General features: G+C 42.9%; 1 protein-coding gene across 7 annotated transcripts in view; it reads right to left on the bottom strand.

Moving 5' to 3' along the window:
* The window catches only part of sorcs2 (sortilin-related VPS10 domain containing receptor 2), a 308,443-nt gene that overhangs the window by 10,985 nt on the left and 276,083 nt on the right, over window positions 1-21,375 (bottom strand). For all 7 annotated transcript variants that reach the window (XM_047592596.1, XM_047592588.1, XM_047592604.1 and 4 more), the window contains exons 9-14: window positions 19,444-19,623; window positions 17,161-17,307; window positions 14,199-14,301; window positions 11,885-11,961; window positions 11,604-11,695; window positions 4,196-4,303 (exon numbers count right to left, since the gene is read on the bottom strand). In XM_047592596.1, the coding sequence (XP_047448552.1) occupies window positions 4,196-4,303; window positions 11,604-11,695; window positions 11,885-11,961; window positions 14,199-14,301; window positions 17,161-17,307; window positions 19,444-19,623 (707 nt within the window). The remainder of the gene's footprint in view (window positions 1-4,195; window positions 4,304-11,603; window positions 11,696-11,884; window positions 11,962-14,198; window positions 14,302-17,160; window positions 17,308-19,443; window positions 19,624-21,375) is intronic.

Here is a 21,375-nt window from a genome sequence, read left to right as displayed (position 1 = left end):
CAAATCACATATGCAGCCTTTATCCATCTATTTGTCCCACTATATAACAGCTGGATTACTCAGATGATACAACCTCTCTCATATGACGCAAACTTGAGACAGATTTAATCTTCAGCTTCAATAACTAAGCAACTTTTCTGATGTTGTTATGCTGCCTGCACTTGGCAACAGTAACGGAACAGACTCAGTGTGGGTGGCCAACTTCCTGGATATGCTGGGGTTATACGTGGATAATAACTAACGACTCAGCAGCTCAGTCTCCCGACAGAAGTTACAGCTTCACCTCCTCTCCACTAGATGGTGCTGCTCTACAGTCCAACGCGGGGACTGAAGCCATCTGTGGTTCCTGACCTCAGCAGCCTTTTCTCTGGGTGTCACTCCGAGGCGTCCTTGAAGCAGACTGATGTGACTCAAGTCACCGGCTCTGACATATGTTTCCGTGCTGGTGGCGGCCCGCGACCGAGCATGACTAACGCTGCCTTGACTGCCGTCGTTAGAGGGAATTGATGGACGTCTCAGCTGTGGACCCACATATGTTGCTGTTCCACATAATTCACTTTTTTACACCTGTTGTTATTCTTGTTCACCTAGGGGTCTGTCTGCTGCTCTGCAGTCTGTTCATTACTCACCTCCACCCCTCTACCGTTAGTTTCTCCATCAAAACTGTATTTATCACTATTACAGGCTTTTTGATTCTTAGAGGGTGAAAGTAAATTTTTATTTTATCTGTCATGACCACTTACGTGGCTAGAGCAAGTAGGGGCAAAATACTGTCCCATCAACAGAACCAACGAACACCATAGACACCACCAAAATAAATATATATATACTTATATACTGAAGATTAACAAGTCTCTACAACCCTTTTTGTGGTGTCAAAGTACACCAATGATAAATCAGAACTTTTGTAATTGGTATTTTTAATTACCAAATAAATTACTAAATAAAAATCACAACCACGCGGTAACAATAAAGTATGAGAAAAGAAAAATAAACGTGTAGAACAGCACAATGTGTTGACCTGAGCTCCCAATTCGCTAGATCCCAAACTGATCAGTATCAGAGTCTCCACCCCTCAACCCACAGGACTAGGAAGAATATTAGGAAGAATACTAGTAAGGTGGTCATAATGTTATGCCTGATTAGTGTATGTCTTCAAATTCAGGTCATGAAGACCCAAAACTCCGCAAGACTATCGTGTCCCCCCCGTTTTTTTTCCGCTTGCATTGCTGCACACTCAGACACCTAGCCTCGGCTATCGCTTTCATCTTGTTTCTCCACTTTTGAACAGGCGCTCCAGAGCCTTAAGAGCTCTATTAGTGGACAAACAACACTCCAATTAGCACAGCGAAACAAATAAACGCTCATTAGCGGTTCCTTCCGTTACAGGCACAGAGCTGAAGACAGGAAGACACCGTCGGCGATGTGTTTGGAGGCTTTTCCGTGCAGAATAAGACTTCACGCGGAGATTCAATTGAGCGGCGTTGTGTTTGTTTTCATGTTTGGCAGAGTGAGTCTTCACAAGCCGCTAGTTAGTCGCTCCAGTCTCTGATACTTGACCAGCTGCCATTAGCATGAGAGAGTGGTGGACAGGCTCTGCTCACCCACCTGTCCTTGGCGCTAAGTCACCGCTCAAAGACTTCATTATGGGAATGGAGGGCCGCTCCGTCAAAAATCGAAGCTCCGCGGCGAGGAAATAGACCCCGGCTAATCTGTCATGACATGAGCCGCCCTCAACACCCCCTCCTTGGCCGCCGACCTTATCTCTCTGGAGCCAGATGGACAACGTATATAAATATATATATGCGAATATATGAGTGTGTGGCAGATAATAGTGAGCTGGAGCTGCCTCTCCTCCTTGTGGTTTTGCCTATGTGTGTGTGTGTGTGTGTGTGTGTGTGTGTGCGTGTGACCATCTCTTTGCCCTTCTCAGAGGATTACAGCCGGGAGCCGGTCTTATCTGTTCGCCGGGGCCCCGAGGCTGAGATGATGTGACAAGTCTCACTCCAGCTAACTTGCTGATGGAGAGGTTGGGGAAGAGAGACACAGGGGCGGACTTTATGCCTACGAAGATATGAACTCTTGAAGTCCAGCAGTGTGGGTGTGACGCTGGTGATAGCTGACATTTCTGGGGCCAGGATTTAATATATTTGATTTGACTTTTCTTCCTCGAATAATTTGTGTAAGAAGACAACAGCAGCTCAAGTCTACGTCAAACTTCTGAAGGACTATTTGGGAGCTAAAGGAAAATTTGCCTTTGCTGTAAGCTAAATCAGAAGGTTTTAATACATAAAACCTTTGGTGAAATTTAGAGACAATTTAATCTAAGCTTGGCAGATTTAGCTGTTCTTTGCTCAGAGCCCACAGGTTCAGATTCAGAGTTTGTCTTAATCCTTTAACAGACTCCTGTCCTCTCATACCAACCAGTCAATTTTCAAGCAAAAAAAAAGATGAGTACCTTTAAAAAAATATATAATGCAAAAGAAGAAGAAAAGAAAATGTTTGGGACCCCAACATTCTTGCCATTTATGTTGACACTTCAAGTTGTTCTTAAACAGCTTTAACTTTTGTTTTGAAAGTTCGGAAAAAATCTTAGTATGTTGTCTTTGAGGCAAACCTACGAGCGTTCACATGAATATACACCGATACGGCCTAACATTATGACCACCTTCCTAATATTGCCCTTGTACCTCCAAAAGAGTTGTGACTTATCAGAGAATGGACATGGTCCTTCTGAGGGTGTCCTGAGGTGTCTGGTAGCAGGATGTTGTTAGTGGGGGTCTTTTGGTCCTATGGTACTTGACCAGTTTGGGATCTAGTGAATTTGGAGGCCAGGTTAAGACCTTCAGCTGTTCTTCATGTTTTTTTTGTTGTTGTTGTTGTTGTTGTTTTGTTTTGTTTTGTTTTTTTTTTTGGTTATGTATAGCCTGTATGAAAACAGGCAGCAACTCCTACTAGATGGGATAGTGTAAACAGGCATTTCTCTGAAGCCTGAATTGCTATGGGGTGGGTGTGCCTGGTCTGGTCTAAGTGGGTGGTACAAGTCTAAGCAACATCCACACGAATGAATGCCAGGTCCAAGAGTTTCCCAGCAGAACACTGAAACGTCACAGTATGGTCATAATGTTATTGACTTCTCCTGTCAGTGATTTTAATGATGTGGCTGATTGTGTATTTATCCCATCAGCACATCAACATTAACTCTGAGGCAAAGTTGAGAGCGACTGCAAGTAAACATTTGTCTTTCCACGGCTGCCATGAACAAATTGAACTGATATTGAATTAGATGTGTCCCCTGGGCATTACATGTGTATGTAATTAAATCAGTTCAGCTGTTAGGAGATATACAAAGAGCCAAAATTCTGCAACATATGCAGACAAGCTTTATGGATAAGGTCTTAAATCCTATAAATAACCTGTGAAGGCCTACTACCTGATCATTCAATCCACCATATGAAAAACACATGAAAACTGAAGACTGATACCTGAACTAAAATAGTACCTGTGCCAGATTGCTGTACTCGTCTAAGCCTGGCGGTGTCTGGCAAGAAGCCCAGCAGACAGAAACACACCAAGTGAACAAAATTCAGTGCAGAACCATTGGAATAAAATGTCAGAGAGGGGAAAGGCAAGACAGGGAGGGAGAGCGGGGGTCACACGTGGGCCCCTCTCTCATCAACCCCTGCTGTAATGGCAATCGGGAGGTGAAGAGAGAGGACGGCTTTGGAGGAAACCGGGAGTGAGACCAGCTGCTGTTAGCGCCGCGAAATTGGGCTCCGCGGTCCAGCGGATCGAGAGGGAATTGTTGTGATGGACGAGAAACTTGAGCTCCCTCGAATGTAGCGCACAGCCTGGAAGATCCTCTCAGACAACTCATTAGAACCAAGCAGGCGGCATGAAGTGTGAAGGGAGCACTAAAGAGTTAAACTGTAGGAGATGTAGGGGAGTCCATGTGTTTAACTTCTGCTTCCATTGAGTCCTCCCAGCAGAACACATTATAACCTTCACCACAGTGTATCGATGGCAGCTCAGATTTCTAACCTTTTTTTTTTTTTTATCGGTTTTAAAAAGTTTTCAGACCGCTTTGAGTGAATTCAGCTGAACCAACGAATATATACAGTATGCTATTAATCATTTTGGCAGCAGATTTGCAAGGGAACACTTTTGTCTCGTTGAAAATTGAGTTTTCACTCACGTCATGACCAGGGTCTCGTCCCCTGGCTCGCTCAGAAGTCCATCAACAAAAACAGAGGTGCTGGTGAAGTTGTGAACGTTCCACGTCCGCCCCTCGTCAGTACTGAACCTGTGGAGAAAGAGGTAATGTTCACAACCACCAATAATCAAACCAAGGAACATGAAACCTTCTTCAGATGGAGTTGCTGGTTAGTAATGGTTACATCATAGGGCGTCTCAAGAAATTGACCACTGACTTCTTCCCTTGTCCAGTTGGTATTTAAAGAGTTTGTATTATAAAAGAAGTGGAAAACATGACAGCTCTGCAAAAACACAGTGAGCTCCCCCTAGTGACTGGCTGAAATTTAAGTCATAAGCTCCACCCCCTCCAGCTTAGTGGATGGATTCTGTCATTTTAGGTAGTTAGTAAGATGCCAATGTATGTTCAGGCATTTCTGAGTTTTCTTTTAGTTATTTGATGCTAGAAAAACAGGATGTGACATCATGATGCCCAGTGTAATAAAAGAGATTTGAATGAGCCAGACTAACATTAGCAGCATTTTATTTTCTGGAAATAGGGTTAGGGTTAGGGTTAGAGCTAGGGGTTAGGTAATTCATCAAAAGGTGCTTCAGCCTTGGATGTAGAGAGGATTTAAGTCAGTGGCCCATCAGTCCCAAGTCACCCCCCTCCAAAGCTGAGTTACATAAGAACACATTTGACTAATGAGATCATTGTCGTGGTGGAACTGTGTTTTTGTATTTCCCTAAACCTTAAACTCAGTGAAGAGCCTGAAACAAACAAATACAGCCATCTGCTGTTCTTTATTTACTGCGCCGACATCTCCTGCATACAACAGTGGCAGCAGTGCTGACTACGAGTGACTGTGTGACAGAGAGGGATCAATGTGGAATCGAGCTGCGCGGGGCTTCAGGCTGTGTGTTTTAATGATGTTCTAACAAGTGCTACAATAAGATAATCAACAGGTAAACATGCACAGTGAGAGGAAAACAGGACGGCTGCACAAAGCTGCTAAACAAGCTGTTGCTAGGCCTCAAACAAAGAGCCGTCGATTCTGACAGTGTCAGCTGACAACTCTTCTCGGTACAATCAGTTGGGGGCTCGGTTTGCTTAGTAATTGTCTGTAATGACTGTATGTGGAGGTGTGAAGGAACACGAGATTAGATTTTTTTTTTTTTTCAGTTATTTTCGTTCTAGACACAACTTCACTTGCAACAAAAGTTTCCACAAGGGACTTGGGAAGGCACAAAAGACATTTTTTTCATGCTTGAGTTCATTTGACCAAAAAAAGAATAGCTTTTTAGTTTTGGTAGAGTTTGTGTTCACTTTGCAGCAGACAATACTACACACTACAATGCCTCATATATTCAATGATTGTCCTTAGTGTGATAAAAACTTCACCAAGAGTTTACCAAAGATCTCATCCAGATGAGAAAGAACATTTTGACCACTCACAGATTTACCAGATTCTGAGTTTGTAAAGTCTTCAGAAAATTTGACAAACAAACAGTTTTCGCCAGGTGACTGGGTTGGAGCGTTCCTGAAAGGATATGGCTAGTGGGACTACCGACAGTGGTTCAAAGAGGGACAAATCATCAATCAGTGACAACTTGCACTCATAGGATGCGTTGCTAATGTCTTGTGGGAAGATACCACATAAACAAACATAGAGATTGTATAGAGTCTATGATTTGGTGTGCCAGAGATGTATTGACTAAAGCTAGGGACCAGTGCATGGTAACAAGACTGAAAATCTACACCAGTGTCCAAATGGAACCAGATCCTTCTTTTTAGCATGTCTTGGTCTGGTTGATTAGTCTGCACTAGAGTTTTTCTGAAGGATTCAAAGCCATCTCAAATACTAGACCAAACCGTCAAATTAAATAGAATTGGGCTCCACAAGGCCTTAATGGAACTCTTAAAGCTGACATCCTCAGTCAACCAACACTCATAGGATGTGTTGCTAATGTCTTTGTCTTGTGGAAAGGTACCACAGAACCCCTGTAAAGGTCTTGTAGAACGTAGGTTTGGTTTGTCAGAGCTCTACTAACCAAAAGCTAAGGACCGGTGCCATTGGGAACACCACAAACCCTCACCCGTCTCCAAATGGTTCCTTCTTTCCAAAAAATTTTGGTCTGGTTGATTAGTCTGCACTACAGTTTGACTGATGGTCATTTCAAATAAACTATACCAACGCAACAAAATCAGTTTCAACTGAACAAAACAGATGAGATGTGAAATGATGCAAAACCACCCATTTGCCCCATGACGCATTAGCTGAGCTACCACAGCTTCTTGTACATGCCGACATCCTCAGTCAGTCAGTCGATTATATCTAATTTCCTCCAGATAATACCCAAGCCATTAGAATGATTACAAATGGATGCAGAGATGACGCTGTAATCACAAAGATTGGCCAGTCAAAGTTATAATTATGGCGCTTTAGCCCCTAATAACGAAACCAAAAACAAGACGCAGCATAAATCATAAATGCACACTGTCGTGTTAGGGTGACATCTCATTTGCTCAGCCTGCCACCTTTTTATAATTAACTGATACAAATGTCTTGTGAAAGACTCAGAACAACTCAAATTTGAGTGACTGGATGATACGTGCTGGGAATTATCTGAGATTATCTGAGAGTCTAGATGTCAAAGTCGAGATGTCAAAGTCTAGATGCGGCCTGATTCAAGAGGCCGTGAAAAAGACATCGCTTTGATGCTCACAGTCGTAGATATCCTAACCCCCCTCCCGCACCCGCCCCCACCCCCACTTGGGAACATGGTGTAATTATTTTGGAGCGTCAAAGGCACTACAGAGTCTGGTAGCAGAGTCTTATTTCCAAGACGTGAAGATAGATAGTTTGGAGAGCCACAAGTGGAGGGCTCTCAGTGAAGAAGCACTGAGATTAAGAAGGGTTCTTATCAGACGAATCCATCTACCTTGGTTTATTGCTGTATTTCTTCTTTTACACCCTTGCTACCATTTACTGATCATCCTTTGTTCTTTAATTCTGTCACACCAAGGCATTATGTCTCTACCTTATCTTATTTATATCTTATTTAAAGAGAGAGAAAAAAAGAAAGAAATTGCTGCCCTGACTTTTATGATCAAAGTAAGATTTTATTTGTCTGGTCTAAACTGCTGTTTTTACTCCACACATCACAATAAACATCTTCAGTCATGAAATATTAATGGGACATTATCAAATAATAGCGCTACTCTCTGACATCGCACCGTCGTCAGACACGCTTACGTCTTGCTGTGAGTGGAGGCGGCAAGATTATCTTGCCTGGGCGATGTTACTCTTTACGATTCCAGTCCTTGTTGATTTGGCGACTCCTATAAATATTGGATCTGAAGGCAGCTGGAGTTTAATGATGCGGGAGTTACTGGAAGAAGAGGTGATTTAAGATGACACCCACAAACTGGAACTTTCTACATTTGGTTCCATTTTCTACCTTCCTGCCTGTAGCAGAGCCAGAAATGTCTGGTGACTGGTTCCAGTGTATGTATGACTATGCAGTGTGTATCCTACTAGGGGAAGAAAAAAAAATTATATATAGATATAATAAACACCAGTCAGGCATCATGCCATAACATAACTGTAGGAGAAGTAAATAACAGTGGTGGTACTGGCACTGTTTCCTGTACACATGTGATGTGCAGTACCACTCCGGGTCTTGCCGCATCCACAAGCACTCGGACAACGCCGCCATCGTGGAAATGGGAAATGCTGCGCATGTTTAACAAGTCTGTGGTTGAGAGTGCTGTGCTGCGTGCTGTCAGCTGTTGAGTTGGCGGCTTGGCAGACAAGTAGAGGAAACGTCTGGACAAACCCATTCACAGGGCTGGTTCGGTTCTGGGGAGGAGCCTGGACTCTGCGGGGACTGTCACTGAAAGGCGCTGCTGGAGGAAGGTACAGAGCATCCTGGACTGTGACAGTCATCCCGTTCACCGCATCCCGGCCGGGCAGGAAAGCAGCAGCCAGCAGCCAACGGCTCCTGTCACTGAGCTGCAGGACGGAGCTCTTCAGGAGGTCATTCATCCCCACCGAGTTTAAGACCTGCATCGTCTCAGTAGATATTGTGCTTTCCCCAGACAAGGAGACGTCCTAATAAATCAGTAACCAAAGAAAAAAACGAGGGATTTGGGTGGATCTTTAAAAGCCTGTGGTCCCCAAGGGTGCTGCACATAACCCGGACATGGCAGCCATAAATTACATTAAAAAGATGCTTTGATCCATATAAAGAATTAAAAAGGGCAACTGCTAAGTGTTCAGTGACATATGTTGGAGAGCAGTTGGAAACTGGCAAAAAAAACAACAAAAAAACTGTGGTAACTTGAAATGGTTTTTACGTAAACCTCCTCTGCCTCGTAAAATTTTTTACGAGGCAGAGGAGCACGCCAGCTGAACAGGAAAAGGCATCCAGCTGACCCACGTACCGAAGATGTATTAAATCCTGGAATAACAATGCAGCTCCACGATTAGTTTCTTGGCACGTGAACAATGCCTTTCAGTCGCCGCAGCAGAGACGCGTTGCTCTCACACGTAACACCGGACTCAATTACAGAGCAGTTGAGAAACGAAAGAGTTATCGTTGGGGTCAAGGCGCTCTAAATGCGGAGAGAGTTTCTGGCTCCGGAACGGTACATCAGGGCCAGAGGGAGTTTGGGATGCCAGACGATAACGTTTTCAAAAAATTTTTTTTTTGGTCTAATGAAGTGGTAAAAATTCTGCTCTGTTCACTTTTAAGATGCCGCCTTTTCCTTACAGAACATTTTTATGTACACCGATTCATTCGGGGTTATTGATTTAGATGAGGCGCGTGGAAAAAAAAAATGTGAAGGACTCCACTCCCTTATCTGCGCTTTGTCATTATTCCATCCGTATTTGTTAAGGTCTACCAGATAACATCTCAGCGGCGGGGGCAGGCGATGATCTTAAATGACTTTGTAGGGGTATTGTGATTTTTCTTCCACTGCAAACGGCACTTCGGCGCACGGGGAGCTTCGGAGCTCGTGCAAATCAAAGAGGCAAGTGAGCGAGCCAAGGTCTTAACTTTAAATTTGCTTTGCCTGCGTGTGTGGTGTTTGATTCCAAGGCTGGTGAGCGTGGAGCACGGCCAGTAGGTCCAAAACAAGCCAAAGTGATTGAATAATGATGAGAAATCAATCTGTAATGGTAATAATTTGGATTTAATAATATGAACGAGTAGGAAATGGAATAAAATAAATTAGATACTGCCCGAACTAATGTTGAGGTGCCACTCTTACATCCCTAGCTGGGAACAACCAGAGTTGGATGTCTAATTACAAGTGCAAGTAAAACTTCCTTTGTTTCTAGTTTGTATGTAGTTGTCGAAAAAATGAATTGTAGATGTAGACGCTGTTTCTGTCCCTGTCCTGCATTTATGTGGATGTGTAATGAATAAAAAGCAAAAAGTTGAAAACTAGAAGGTAAATTTTGAATGTCTAAAAGTGAATGTGGTTCACTCTTACAGTATCTGTCGTCCACAGCTTTATACCGAGGGAAAAGTTTCTCATGAAGGCGACAGCGCCATTAAAGCTGTTTATAACTCAGCCTCCTGTCTGTTTACGCAAGAGTCGATCGATTCCCGGGCCTCATTAATCCCGTTTATCACGAAGGGCCTCCTTTATACCTTTTGAGCTCCGTGTTTCAGTCGCGAAACTTCAACTTGCGTTGTGATGTCAGCGATTACCGTAAAATACGGCCGAGTTATGACTGAGCAAACATCAGATGTGTGTGATCATTGAAACGTTCTCCGTGATTCGGCGTCACTGACTAAGATTTATTAATGACTTCGCCGCCCCATCTGTATTGCTCTACAGCCGGCCCCTTTTAAACGTGGCAGTGTCGCACGTAGGAAACAAAACAGCTGCTGCGCTTGGAGACTGATCATTCACTGAATCATTCTTATTCATATATGACTGTTTGTTTCTTGTACTGTTTTATTATTTCTTTTTTATTTCATTTTAGCAAGGAAGTATATGCATCTAAATCAGGATAAAGCAAGAAAATGAAGATAAGAAACGACAATGCATGCATGAAAAAGTAAAGAACAAACATTGTTAATGTGGTATTTCATAAAATCAACAATAGCTATGGATAATTATGCTAAAAGTGATGGATATGGTGGTGGTATTATAGTAATATATGATATCATAAAGAAGGGGAGAAAATGTGCAGCATGGTTCCATGTTTATTAGGGAGGGGTCAGTCTAGACCAGGGGTAGATGGTGAAGATAGTATGTGCCACTGAAAACAAATAATTGTTTTAGATGTTAGACTGTCTCATTTATCTGTTGCAAACTTTCTTTTTCTTTTTTTTTTTTTTTGTGTGTGGCTAACATCAAGAAAACCTACCAATGGCGCTGGATTGACAGATAATACAGAGGCACTAATCATGGCAGCACAAGAACAGGCCCTGAGTACGAGAGCCATAGAGGCCAAGATCTACCACAGTAGAACAGACCCAAGGTTAGGACTGTGCAAACAACCCCCAGAGCCAGTCCAGCACATAGTAGCAGGTAAGATGCTAGCCAGGTCAGTGTACATGGAGAGGCATAACCAAGTGGCCAGGATAGAGTACAGGAACGTCTGCACCCAGTATGGAATAGAAGTACCCAAGTTCTAATGGGCCACACCACAGAACGTGGTTGAAAACAACAGGGCCACGGTTCTGTGGGACTTCAGCTTCCAGATTGACAAACAGGTCCTGGGTAACCAACCGGACATAGTGGTGGTGGACAAGAAGCAAAAGAGGGCGATGGTGATAGATGTAGCGATACAAGCCGATGCCAACATCAGAAAATAGGAGTACCAAGGGTTGAAAGAGCAGCTGGAACGGATGTGGAAGGTTAAGGCGAGCATGGCCCCCATGGTAGTAGGAGCACTCGGGGCAGCTCCAACAGATCCCAGGATCCCAACACCTGAAGCCACAGTCCAGAAAGCCACCGTCCTAGGCAAGATACTGAGCAGGACCAACAAACTTCTATATACTCCTATCTATATATATGGTTATGTGTTTATATATGTATGGGTAGATCACTTTGACTTGGAAATTGTAAGAGTTGCCCCCAAAAGTGTGGGCGTCACTGGTCTAGACATTGTTTTATCATTATTTTTTTTTTTATTTTTTTTTTATTTTTGTCTTTTAGGTTTTACATTGAGAGGTTCACTGGCCGTCAGAGGCTACTAATAAATTACCACAGGACAAGTCCAAAAAAAAAAAAAAAAAACATTTACTTAAGCTCCCTAATGTCACAAATGGACGCTAAAAGGGTTCAATAAAAAGCCGATAGTGCAAAAGCCTCGCTCCATTACAGGATGTCTCGATACAGGAAGGGTTCCTACGTCTTTGCTTTGACAACATGACTGAGATCTTACTTGAGTATCTTGAGGGGGATAGAGGTGTCCTTGATGGCAACAATGACGCCACCGTGGTCCAGATACAGGATGTGATGCTCCTCTTCAAAAACCTTCAAGAAGCAATGGAAACGGTGAAAAATAATGCCATGAATGAATTTGCTTGACCGGGGCTGGAAGTAATTTCATATACAGCCTTGCTTCAGTGTTTGGAAATATGTTTCCAATATGGTTCTACTTAGAGTGGAGATAAAGGTCTAATAGAAGGAATAACAACGGAAGCATGGGAGGGCGTGTTGTACCTGTCTCCATGTCTTCCCGCAGTCTGAAGTGATGTACATCTCCTCCTTATACTCTACCAGCTTGGAACCAAGGTTACCTGAAGGAAAGATAAAGAAAAGAGAATCCTTCAGGCGGGGACACTGATACAAAGAAAAAAAAAAGTCAAGAACATGTGCAGGCAGACTAGAGAGGAATTAATTAGAAATCACTCCTCCACAGTGTACCTTTTGAAACTAAAAATATATATATAAAATTATAGAACAAAAACAGACGTGTCCATAGAATATAAAACAGTAACAATACAACATTGAGCAGTAGTGGGTAGTTTTTTTTTATTTTTTAAAATGAATTAGTTTGAATTGCACCAACATTTTTTTATTTTTATTTTTTATTGCACCTGAATGAGCTATGGAACTGATAAACTATAGAACGGCCCATTTTGCCTCAGAGAGCAGAAGGCACTGGAATTGGATTAGTTGGACCAATGGATACAAGGAGCCACCGGGGATGCACCAGAGGTATTGACAAGCCCCACCTACGTTGGACGCATGCAATTTGACCCAATCTCTTTGCAATTTACAACTGGTATTAGCCCCACACTTCCAATTAATGCAGCCTAAGAGGGCCTTGCATTCTGAACTCCCCCTCTGGTTTCAAACCTCACAAATCCAGTTGCTGAAACAGCCTTTTTTGTTATAAGTTAGACCTTTTAAGCGCAAACTGAGATCCCTTTGATATTATCGTAATAATTATTATTACAGATCCAGACAACCATTGTACAACTGGGGGCCATACCCTTCTTAGAACTTTTATATTTCTTATAGTTTTTAATATCTTTTAAATTTGACTGAAACGGCAGAAATGGGATGAAGAAAGACTTAGACGGCTTATTTTATCTATCTCATAAACAGGCCCAGACGGCTCTCCCTTTACACTCTCACCCTCTGTCTTACTTATCTATTTATTCATTCATGTATTCATCCGGTTGCTTACTGTCAGGATTTGCCTGCGCCCAAACAAACACAGTGAAAGTATTCAATAAGTAAAACTGCTGCCGATTCCATGAACTCCTTCGAGTGTTGGAGCGCTCAGGCATGGAAGCAAGGCACTTTCATACTCCATCAGCGCACAACACACAAGGCAGAACAGGGGTAGTCAAAGCTGTGCCCCGGGTAAATGGAGGTTTGTCTTTAAGGGAGTGGCACTTCTTGGTTCGGCCACACGGGCTGTTTGCATATCACAGAGCGCTATTGTAGGGACTTGACACACAAAGGCACAAATGGACAGTTATCTTTTCACACATGATCATGGGGATCCAATCAGTCGCCCTTTTCTTCGACAACCAGCTCTACCTCCTGAGCCTCCTGTACTCTTCCTTCTCTTCCTTTATTTATGCAAGTTTCTCTATTCTGTACTCTTCTCTTTTCTCCGTGGCTATCAATGCCTACACCATAGGTAACTCTTCAATTCTTTATGGCTTCATTAAAAAGAAAAGCACTGGTGCTGCTTCTGTATGCACCTTACTCTCATCTAAAGCTGGCGTTTGGACAGAAACCTCAAGTGTGTTAGGAGGTTTATGCTTCATCAGATCTGATGTGGACCTCCACAGAAATGGGATGACACAGACTGCGGTGTGATTGGTCCGCTGCTCCTCCATCTCTGCGGATTTTGAGGTGATTGTTTTGGATCAATAAAGATGGAACACACTGAGGACACCTTTAACTGAGGAGGTTCCGAGATACAAACATTTGTATGTACGTCTTCTGCGAAATTTCGGTATAACTTCAGTGACATTCCCTTAAGCATAAATGTAACTACAAAAGATTAACTGGGGAGGTTCGAAGATACAAGCATTTGGGCGACTCTTCTTCTGCAAAAATTTGGGCAAAAGTTTCAGTTGCCATTGTTGAATGTGAGGGAGGAAGCAGAAACAAAACCCGACTAGCCAAAAAGACACAGCGAGATACAAACATTTGTATGTACGTCTTCTGCGAAATTTCGGTATAACTTCGGTGACGTTCCCTTATGCAGAAACTACAAAAGATTAAGTGGGGAGGTTCAAAGGTACAAGCATTTGGGCGACTCTTCTTCGGCAAAATTTCGGCAAAAATTTCGGTTGCCATTGTTGAATGTGAAGGAGGAAGCCGAAACAAAACCCAACTAGCCAAAAAGACACAGCGTCGCAGTGCTTGGGTGGCACCTATGTGCATAGGCTACAGCATCTAGTCCAACAGAGGCATAAACCCCCACTTGAAAAGGAAGTGCAACACTTCATAAAGATGACGCAGACATCGTCACGGCTGGTCATTCACACTCAAATATAGTTTTACCCACCAGCACCCATGATGAGGCCTGGAGCAGAGTCTTTGGTGTGGACTGTCCCAGACACATAAGGGTTGTCTGCCCAGCGCAGGTGGAGGTGAAGGTGGCAGTCCGGCTGCAAAGAAAACACACGTGAGCCATCAACAGTATTTAGGGCAATAGATTTCAATGAAAGAATGTAGATGCCAGTACTTCAATACTCTGCCATGTTTAATGAGTCTTGCTACGCAGATACCTGATAATCCTGCTGCAAATACAGCTCAGCACAGGGGTTTTAGTGTAGTTAATCCAGTTTAATATGGTGAAAGATTTTCAATGGAAGCTAATTCACTTCAAATGAGACAATCAGGATGGAGATCCACAAGTGCAGACAATAGTCAGAGGCAGAGCTGCTCTGGGGATTTGTTGCCGTGGGACTCGACAGAGAAAGCCGAGGTCCATTCTTCACAGGATCGTATGAATAAGTCTGCAGCTTATTTTGTGTAGTTGATATTTAATTAAGACACATTGTGTTGATGGAATCTGCGCAATCAAACATACTCTCTCTGCGAATGTCACCTACATCTACTGTATGCTAAATTACTGCAAATTTATATGAGACACATACGTCTATTCATAGTGTAGTTGTGAACACAACATCATAGGAATGTCTTCTTCAGATTTCATTCTCTTGGACTCGAGTAGATTTTGGGGGTCAGTGATCAAAGGTCAAGGACTTGTGGGCATGACATCTTAGAAATGCGCGGATAGAATTTCCTTATAAATACGTACAGATGACACTTGAATTCGGAAGTTAAAGGTCAAGTTAATTGTAAACCATGTCATTGATTATAACTCATTTGCTAACTATTACAGCTTCAAGTGATTTCCTTTTCAACATCGGACGGAGCTCTCGGTTGTCTGTACTCTGTAACGTCTAACAGAAGGTACTGTGTTTCATTTGAAATAAATAGATAAATAAATGCGTTGTTCTGAGCACTATTTGTGGTTCAGTATTTCGTTTTTTCCTCACACCCCCATTTAGGTAAGACTTCATGTCTGCACTGTCTTCATCCATATTCAAAAGATACTGCAGGATAACATGTGGCATAATCCCTTGCGCCTTCAAAACAGCTGTGACTCATCAGAGAATGGACATGGGTGTCCTGTGGTGTCTGGTAACAGGGTGTTGTTAGTGGGGGTCTTTAGGTCCTATGGGTTGAGGGGAGGGGCCTCTAGGGTGGATCATCCCACAGACAGTTGATCACTTTGGGAGGCCAGGTCAACACCTTGTGCTGTTCTTCATGTTTTTTGAGTTGTTTCTAAACTGCTGCCATCAAGGAGGGTCATTGCTATGGGGTGGGGGGTGCCTGGTCTGGTCTAGGTGGGTGCTACATGTCTAAGTAACATCCACATGAATGAATACCAGGTCCAAACTGTATTGTCACAAGATGGTGAATGATATTTACTTCTCCTGTCAGTGGTTTCAATGTAGTGGCTCACCGGCGTAGTTACGGTGTGATTCCAGACACTGTGTTAAAACTTTGCATCTGCACACTTTTGTGCAAATGCATACTTGCACAAACAGCAATCCGTCAAATTCCTGAGACCTGTCGACCAGGTTGTTCATAGTGTGAGCACAAAGTAAGAGAGGGAAAGATGAGTGTTGTACTTTGAAGAATGTGTGTGAGGTGCCTGCCTAGGTCCGCCATCTATCTTGTCAAAGTTGCCGCTGCGGGGCTACGTAGCAAAGAGCAATAAGTCACTCGTAGTCTGATATCCATACATCACACCATGCTGGGAGATAGAGGGGGAGTGAGTCTGCTCCTTTATTCGAACCATCGCTCTAGTCAGCTGACAGATTTGAAGGGGGGGACGCAGATATCAGCCCGAGACGTGTTTACCGCCGAGGCGCGCACAGGCGTGGTTGTTCATGCTGATATTGACCTTGTCTTCCCTTTAGCCTCATTGATAATGCGACAGAACTGAATAACCTTGTATGTATAAAAAATAAAGTTCTCCTGGACGCAGGTTGCCACATCTATCAGTCAGCGAGACGGCTTTATTTCAAGCATTGACACCACACACGTCGCCTTGCTGGCATCACAAGTCACAAGATCGACAAAGCCCAATAGTAGATATGCTATCTAGTGTGTCAGTGTATCAGGCAAACGCTGTCAGCTATATCCATCAACTTGCCTCTTGATAGAGACCAGATATGAGAAATGACCTCTGCGCTCAAGGGAGGTTTATCATGATGCCCGCATGTGTTGAGTTGTAGTAGTCTGCTTGTAATCCAGCACTGAAAAGCACCACTGTATAACGCACAACCCTCACAATTTACTATTCCAGAGATGTTGAGTATGGGGATGCACACATTAAAAACCAGAACTTAATTTAAACCCCAACCAATTGTGTCTTACAGCGTTTAAAGTAACCCTAACCTTATCTTAATCCTAAGAAATTGTTTGTCCTTTTTCCCCAAGCCTTACGCTCTACTGTCTACCTCACAATTGTAGACATGCCAATAATCCAACCACCACCCAAATATCCAGCCAGATTAATCAAAGTAAAGTTGCCAGTCGGGAACTGTCACCCCCAAAAACTGCTTGTCAAATGAACCAATCTGGTAGAAAACGGTCATGATTCTAAATCGGTCACAGCAAATATGGAATCTACAAAGTTATGTTACATGTTACACTGATCAGCCACAACGTTAAAACCTCTGACAGGAGAAGTAAATAACATTGTCCATTGACCACTGACCACCGTCTCTGCTCAACCCATAGGACCCAAAGGCCCCCAATAATGACAATCTGTTGCCAGACACCACAGGACACCCTCAGAAGGCCCATGTCCATTCTTAGATTCTTAGATGAGTGATAATGTTATGCTTGATCTAGCAGCACCTACGATATTTTGAATTTTACGACTAGTTTTAGCAAGACATGGTTGACAGTTTCATTTAATTTCCGCCCTTTTCTATGGCACTCACCGCTTTGCAGGTGATCGGCTTTCCATTCATGTCTGTGGTCGGCGGGGTCAAGGGGTCCCAGTCGCGTCCCTTGTTGTAAGTAATTAGAGTCGTCACTTTTCCATCAATCTTCTGATTGGCCAGGAAGACTCCTTTGATACCACGTACCTGGAGGTAGAACAAGATGGATTTATAGTGGTTTACTCTGCAAAACCGGAATCACTTATTCTGAATTGCGACTGAATGGCTCCTTTTAACCAAATGCAGCCCCTGCAACCTGATTACCCAGAATGCGGTATGATCTGTGCATGTTATTTGTAAACCCAACCGTAGCCACTGACACAGAATGTGCAGGGACCTAAAAGTTTAAATCACTGAAACCTACTGCATGACTCTGATGTTACTAGCTACAGGCCCTGAAGCCGAAACCACAGAAAAACGAGACGATGACGGAGACAGTGCAGATCTTTAAACAGAGCCGGGCAGCATGTCTCCATCCACAGACTCCTGTGGTCTATTATGTATCGCTGATGTTTATGGAATGAAACGAGGTAATTGTTTAAATCATAGTACATAAGCCTCCTTGTTTTCTCTCAAGACTTCTGGCTTCTGTCATTTCCTGTCTGAATGTCTTCACCTTTCCCGAGTCTATTCAGCACTTCCTCTTTTTCCCTTCTGCGGCAAATCTTTATCCATCCCTTGCATGTGGTTTGCCTCCCTATCTCTATCTCCCATCCCATGGGCATGTGAGGAAAGTGCAGTCCAGAGCGAGGGGTGGCGGAGAAGGGGAGGAGAAAGTGGAAATGAGTTCTGCAACGAAGGCCTTTGCCTCCATGGTCCACCGCCTGTTATTTTTTTTCCCTCCATCACTTCCTCGCTTCTTCTCCCTCCTCCGCTTGTTTCGTGTCCACGTCGTCCGCGCACATTTATCTAGAGACCTTGCCAAAACACTCAGGTGACACATAGATGAACAATCGCTTGCCACACATGGGAGTTTTAAGACTGCACCATAACAAAACGTGCAAGTCCTTGAGCAGTCTTCATAATTAATGCTTGCAGCAAAGGAATACAGCACTCATTTAATATCCATTTCGGTGCAAGGAATTAATGGTATATTTAACATATATTTTAACACATTTCCATTGCCCGTTGTTTGTCTGCACAACAGTTCCAGGAATAATTAGCCTCGCTTCTCATTACTTGAGCTAATCTGAGCAAGTCAATGCAATGCAATTTTTTCTAATACTTTTTTTTCTAGCTGGAAATCTGAAGGGGACATTACCCTTCCTGCATTTGTGTAGCTGCACAGATGGCCCAGAATAATAAGCTATTAAGAAAATTTAGATCAAAAGGAGCCCTCACTGACTTTTTCTTTATACTCTGTTGTTCGTCAGTGAGAGTAACATGATGCGACAGGAGGATTGTTGTGGAGAATTCTTCCATAAACGTTTCAGTCAATACCTCGATTTAGACATTTCATTTTGAAAGAAACAATAGCGAGATAAGTCTCTCTTCAAGCTTGTTTGGGATTCCCCTTGGGGGCAAAAGTCGGATACCATTCCACAACACAGAGAGGAGACAAAGGTTGTACCGGCATCTGAACGGAATGCCTCCCCGGTGCTCTCTAGTGGAGGTTACACCTATGCGAAGAAGCGCGTGAACTTGAGATAACGTATAATATGCAAGTCAGTGTATGTTTCTGGATTCCCCCAATCGGTTAAAAAATCTGTCTTAGAAGCAGGGTTCTAGCTCACCCCACTGTCACTGCGACGTGATCCTGGGAATAAATCAATTCATGGGTTAGTGATGATGTACCGTAAAATGCCTGCACACATTCTATAAATTCCAGAAACTTTTCTTCTTTTCATTTTCTTTTGTTAATGGCCACTCATACCCACAAATCAGTTTTAAGAAACCAGGCTTTTATCTGAAGGGCTTCCACATTTCATTGTGACTTGTTTGTATAAGATAAGTACAAGACATTCAGATATCAAAATGTATGCTGTGATTAAAATTCATCAAACTGGTGAGTTACCTCAGAATGGAAATAAGAGATAATACATCTGATATGCAATCCAAACACGCCTGAGAGTGCAAGGTATTTGAAGTGAAGACTTATTTGTCACTCCAAAAGTTGAATTTCTTCCAAGCATTCACAGTACTTTTGTCTATTACCAATAATGTCCCTAACTGCATTGCGTCTTAGCAACCAGTGGCAGAACTTAACATAGAATTTAAATTTGTTGTTGATGGTTGATGGAAAGGCACACATTTTACACACTTAATGCCACGACCTCAGCTCACCTCCAGGATATCGATGAGGACGTTCTCTTCTGGCTGCTTGGTGCTGCGAACGTTTTCCAGGACAATGGAGTAGTAGACGCCCTGGGGATCTGACTGGTACAGGTTGTAAGTATCCGACTGGTACCACTCCTGGAGGGCGAGGAAGACCTGTTTCTCGTCTGTACTCACTATCTGAACATCCTAGAGATGGAGGGAACAGAGTACAGGGGAAGTGTGAGAGGATTAGGCACATGTGAAGTCACTCAGATCATGGTATATCCAAAAATGGATCTAAAATGAATAGACACCAGGAATAAAGGTAGTGTGTGTGGCCAGATGAGTTTCTGTGACGCTAGGTTTCGTTAGCCTTATAAGGAGCGCCACAGGGTAAGACCCTTAAAACTGAGACATGGAAAAATTACAATTTCTACCAAGCACAAAACCTCTGACAAAAGGCAACTAGACTTTTGAATGTTCTTGAAGAAGATTCACCATTCATCCTATGGCTTATCCTAACCCAAACCCTAAGCCTAACCCTTAATTGTATCAGTTCTCAGGAAATGAAGAAGTGATAGTGGTGATACTACTACCAGGAAACTCAAACACCCCTTTAACTTTGAGTCCAAGAGAACATTTGTGCCAAATCTGAAGAAATTCTGCAAAGGTGAGGATACGTGTATTGGGTGGAAACTATAGATGGACGAATAACCTGTGAAGTTAATGCATTCAGTCAATAAGGTAATGACACATGGGGAAAACTAAGCAAAAAGGGAAAGGAAAGGAAAAATCAAAAAGGACTATGGATAAAGCAGTAAAAGGGTGTGATTTGCTGAAGTTTTGCAGCAATTCACAACGAGCCAGAGAACATCATCCTACAAACAGAGCGACATAGCCACAGAAACAAACTGAGGGGGACATGAGAGCCATTGAAAAACTGTTTTTGGCAGCCAGGAAAACTTGTTAGGTGTAGTTGTCAAAGCTCTAGAGCCTCTGATGCAAATGGCTTCATCACTCATGAAAGAACAACTCAGCATTTTCTCTGCGTTAGTGATTACATTAACATAACATTTGAAGAAAAAGGCGTCAAGAGCGGGGGTGGGGGGTGCCCTAGACAGTCATTCTAATCATTGACAGTCTTCCGTCTTCCGCAGGAAAAAAAACAAAACAAAAAAAAAAAAAACGCTCAAGCTCAATTACCCTTGGGTTTGTGGTTCCAAATATGAGCAATATTTATGTGCACAGATCTTCATATCCTTAAATGTAGCATTGCAGATATTGCCATAATGTGAATTCTACAAAACTGAAGTCCTTCACTTGTCTACATACCTTGCTTATTTTACCAAAGTAACTGCCAGGCCTTTAAATGCAAACTTAAATGACGTGACAAACTTTCTTGAGTAAAATATGACTAGTAGTTTAGCTTTAAGCAATATAAGTAGTGATATTGTTTTCTCCCCAAGGCCCCTAACTCTAGCAGTTTGCACTGTTTGTTGTGACTGTTCAGTCCTAGAAACCTGCAAAAACCAAACTCACAACTGTGATTTGTTTCAAAAGCTGATGCTGCCAAAAGCACTCATACGGATTCCATTCCCTTAACAAATCCCTTACATGCTGTTCTGAAACCGGTGTGCCAAAGAAACCAAACAGACCAACTGGGAGCTTTCGGACCTGTCACATTTGTTCATGTACTGGAGTCAAAATAGACTCAGAGCTTGTTTACCTGCATGTGTGTTTGCCTGTCACATTAAGTTTTCACTTTGGAGAAACTTGCTGTCGCAGTGTATTTAAGCCACATAACTTTTCCTGTATAAATAATTCTAATTTCTGCTGCTGTCATAATGCAAGATACATGGAAATCAGAACATTCTGCACTGAAAGTGAATAGCTAGATATCACGTTGGTATGCCCTGCAAGAGCCAAAACTCAGACTCGAAAACTGGGTCTCATATTGAT

The sequence above is a fragment of the Mugil cephalus genome, chromosome 1 (assembly GCF_022458985.1).
Source record: "Mugil cephalus isolate CIBA_MC_2020 chromosome 1, CIBA_Mcephalus_1.1, whole genome shotgun sequence".
NCBI lineage: Eukaryota > Metazoa > Chordata > Actinopteri > Mugiliformes > Mugilidae > Mugil > Mugil cephalus.
This window is presented reverse-complemented; position numbering and strand designations above follow the sequence as displayed.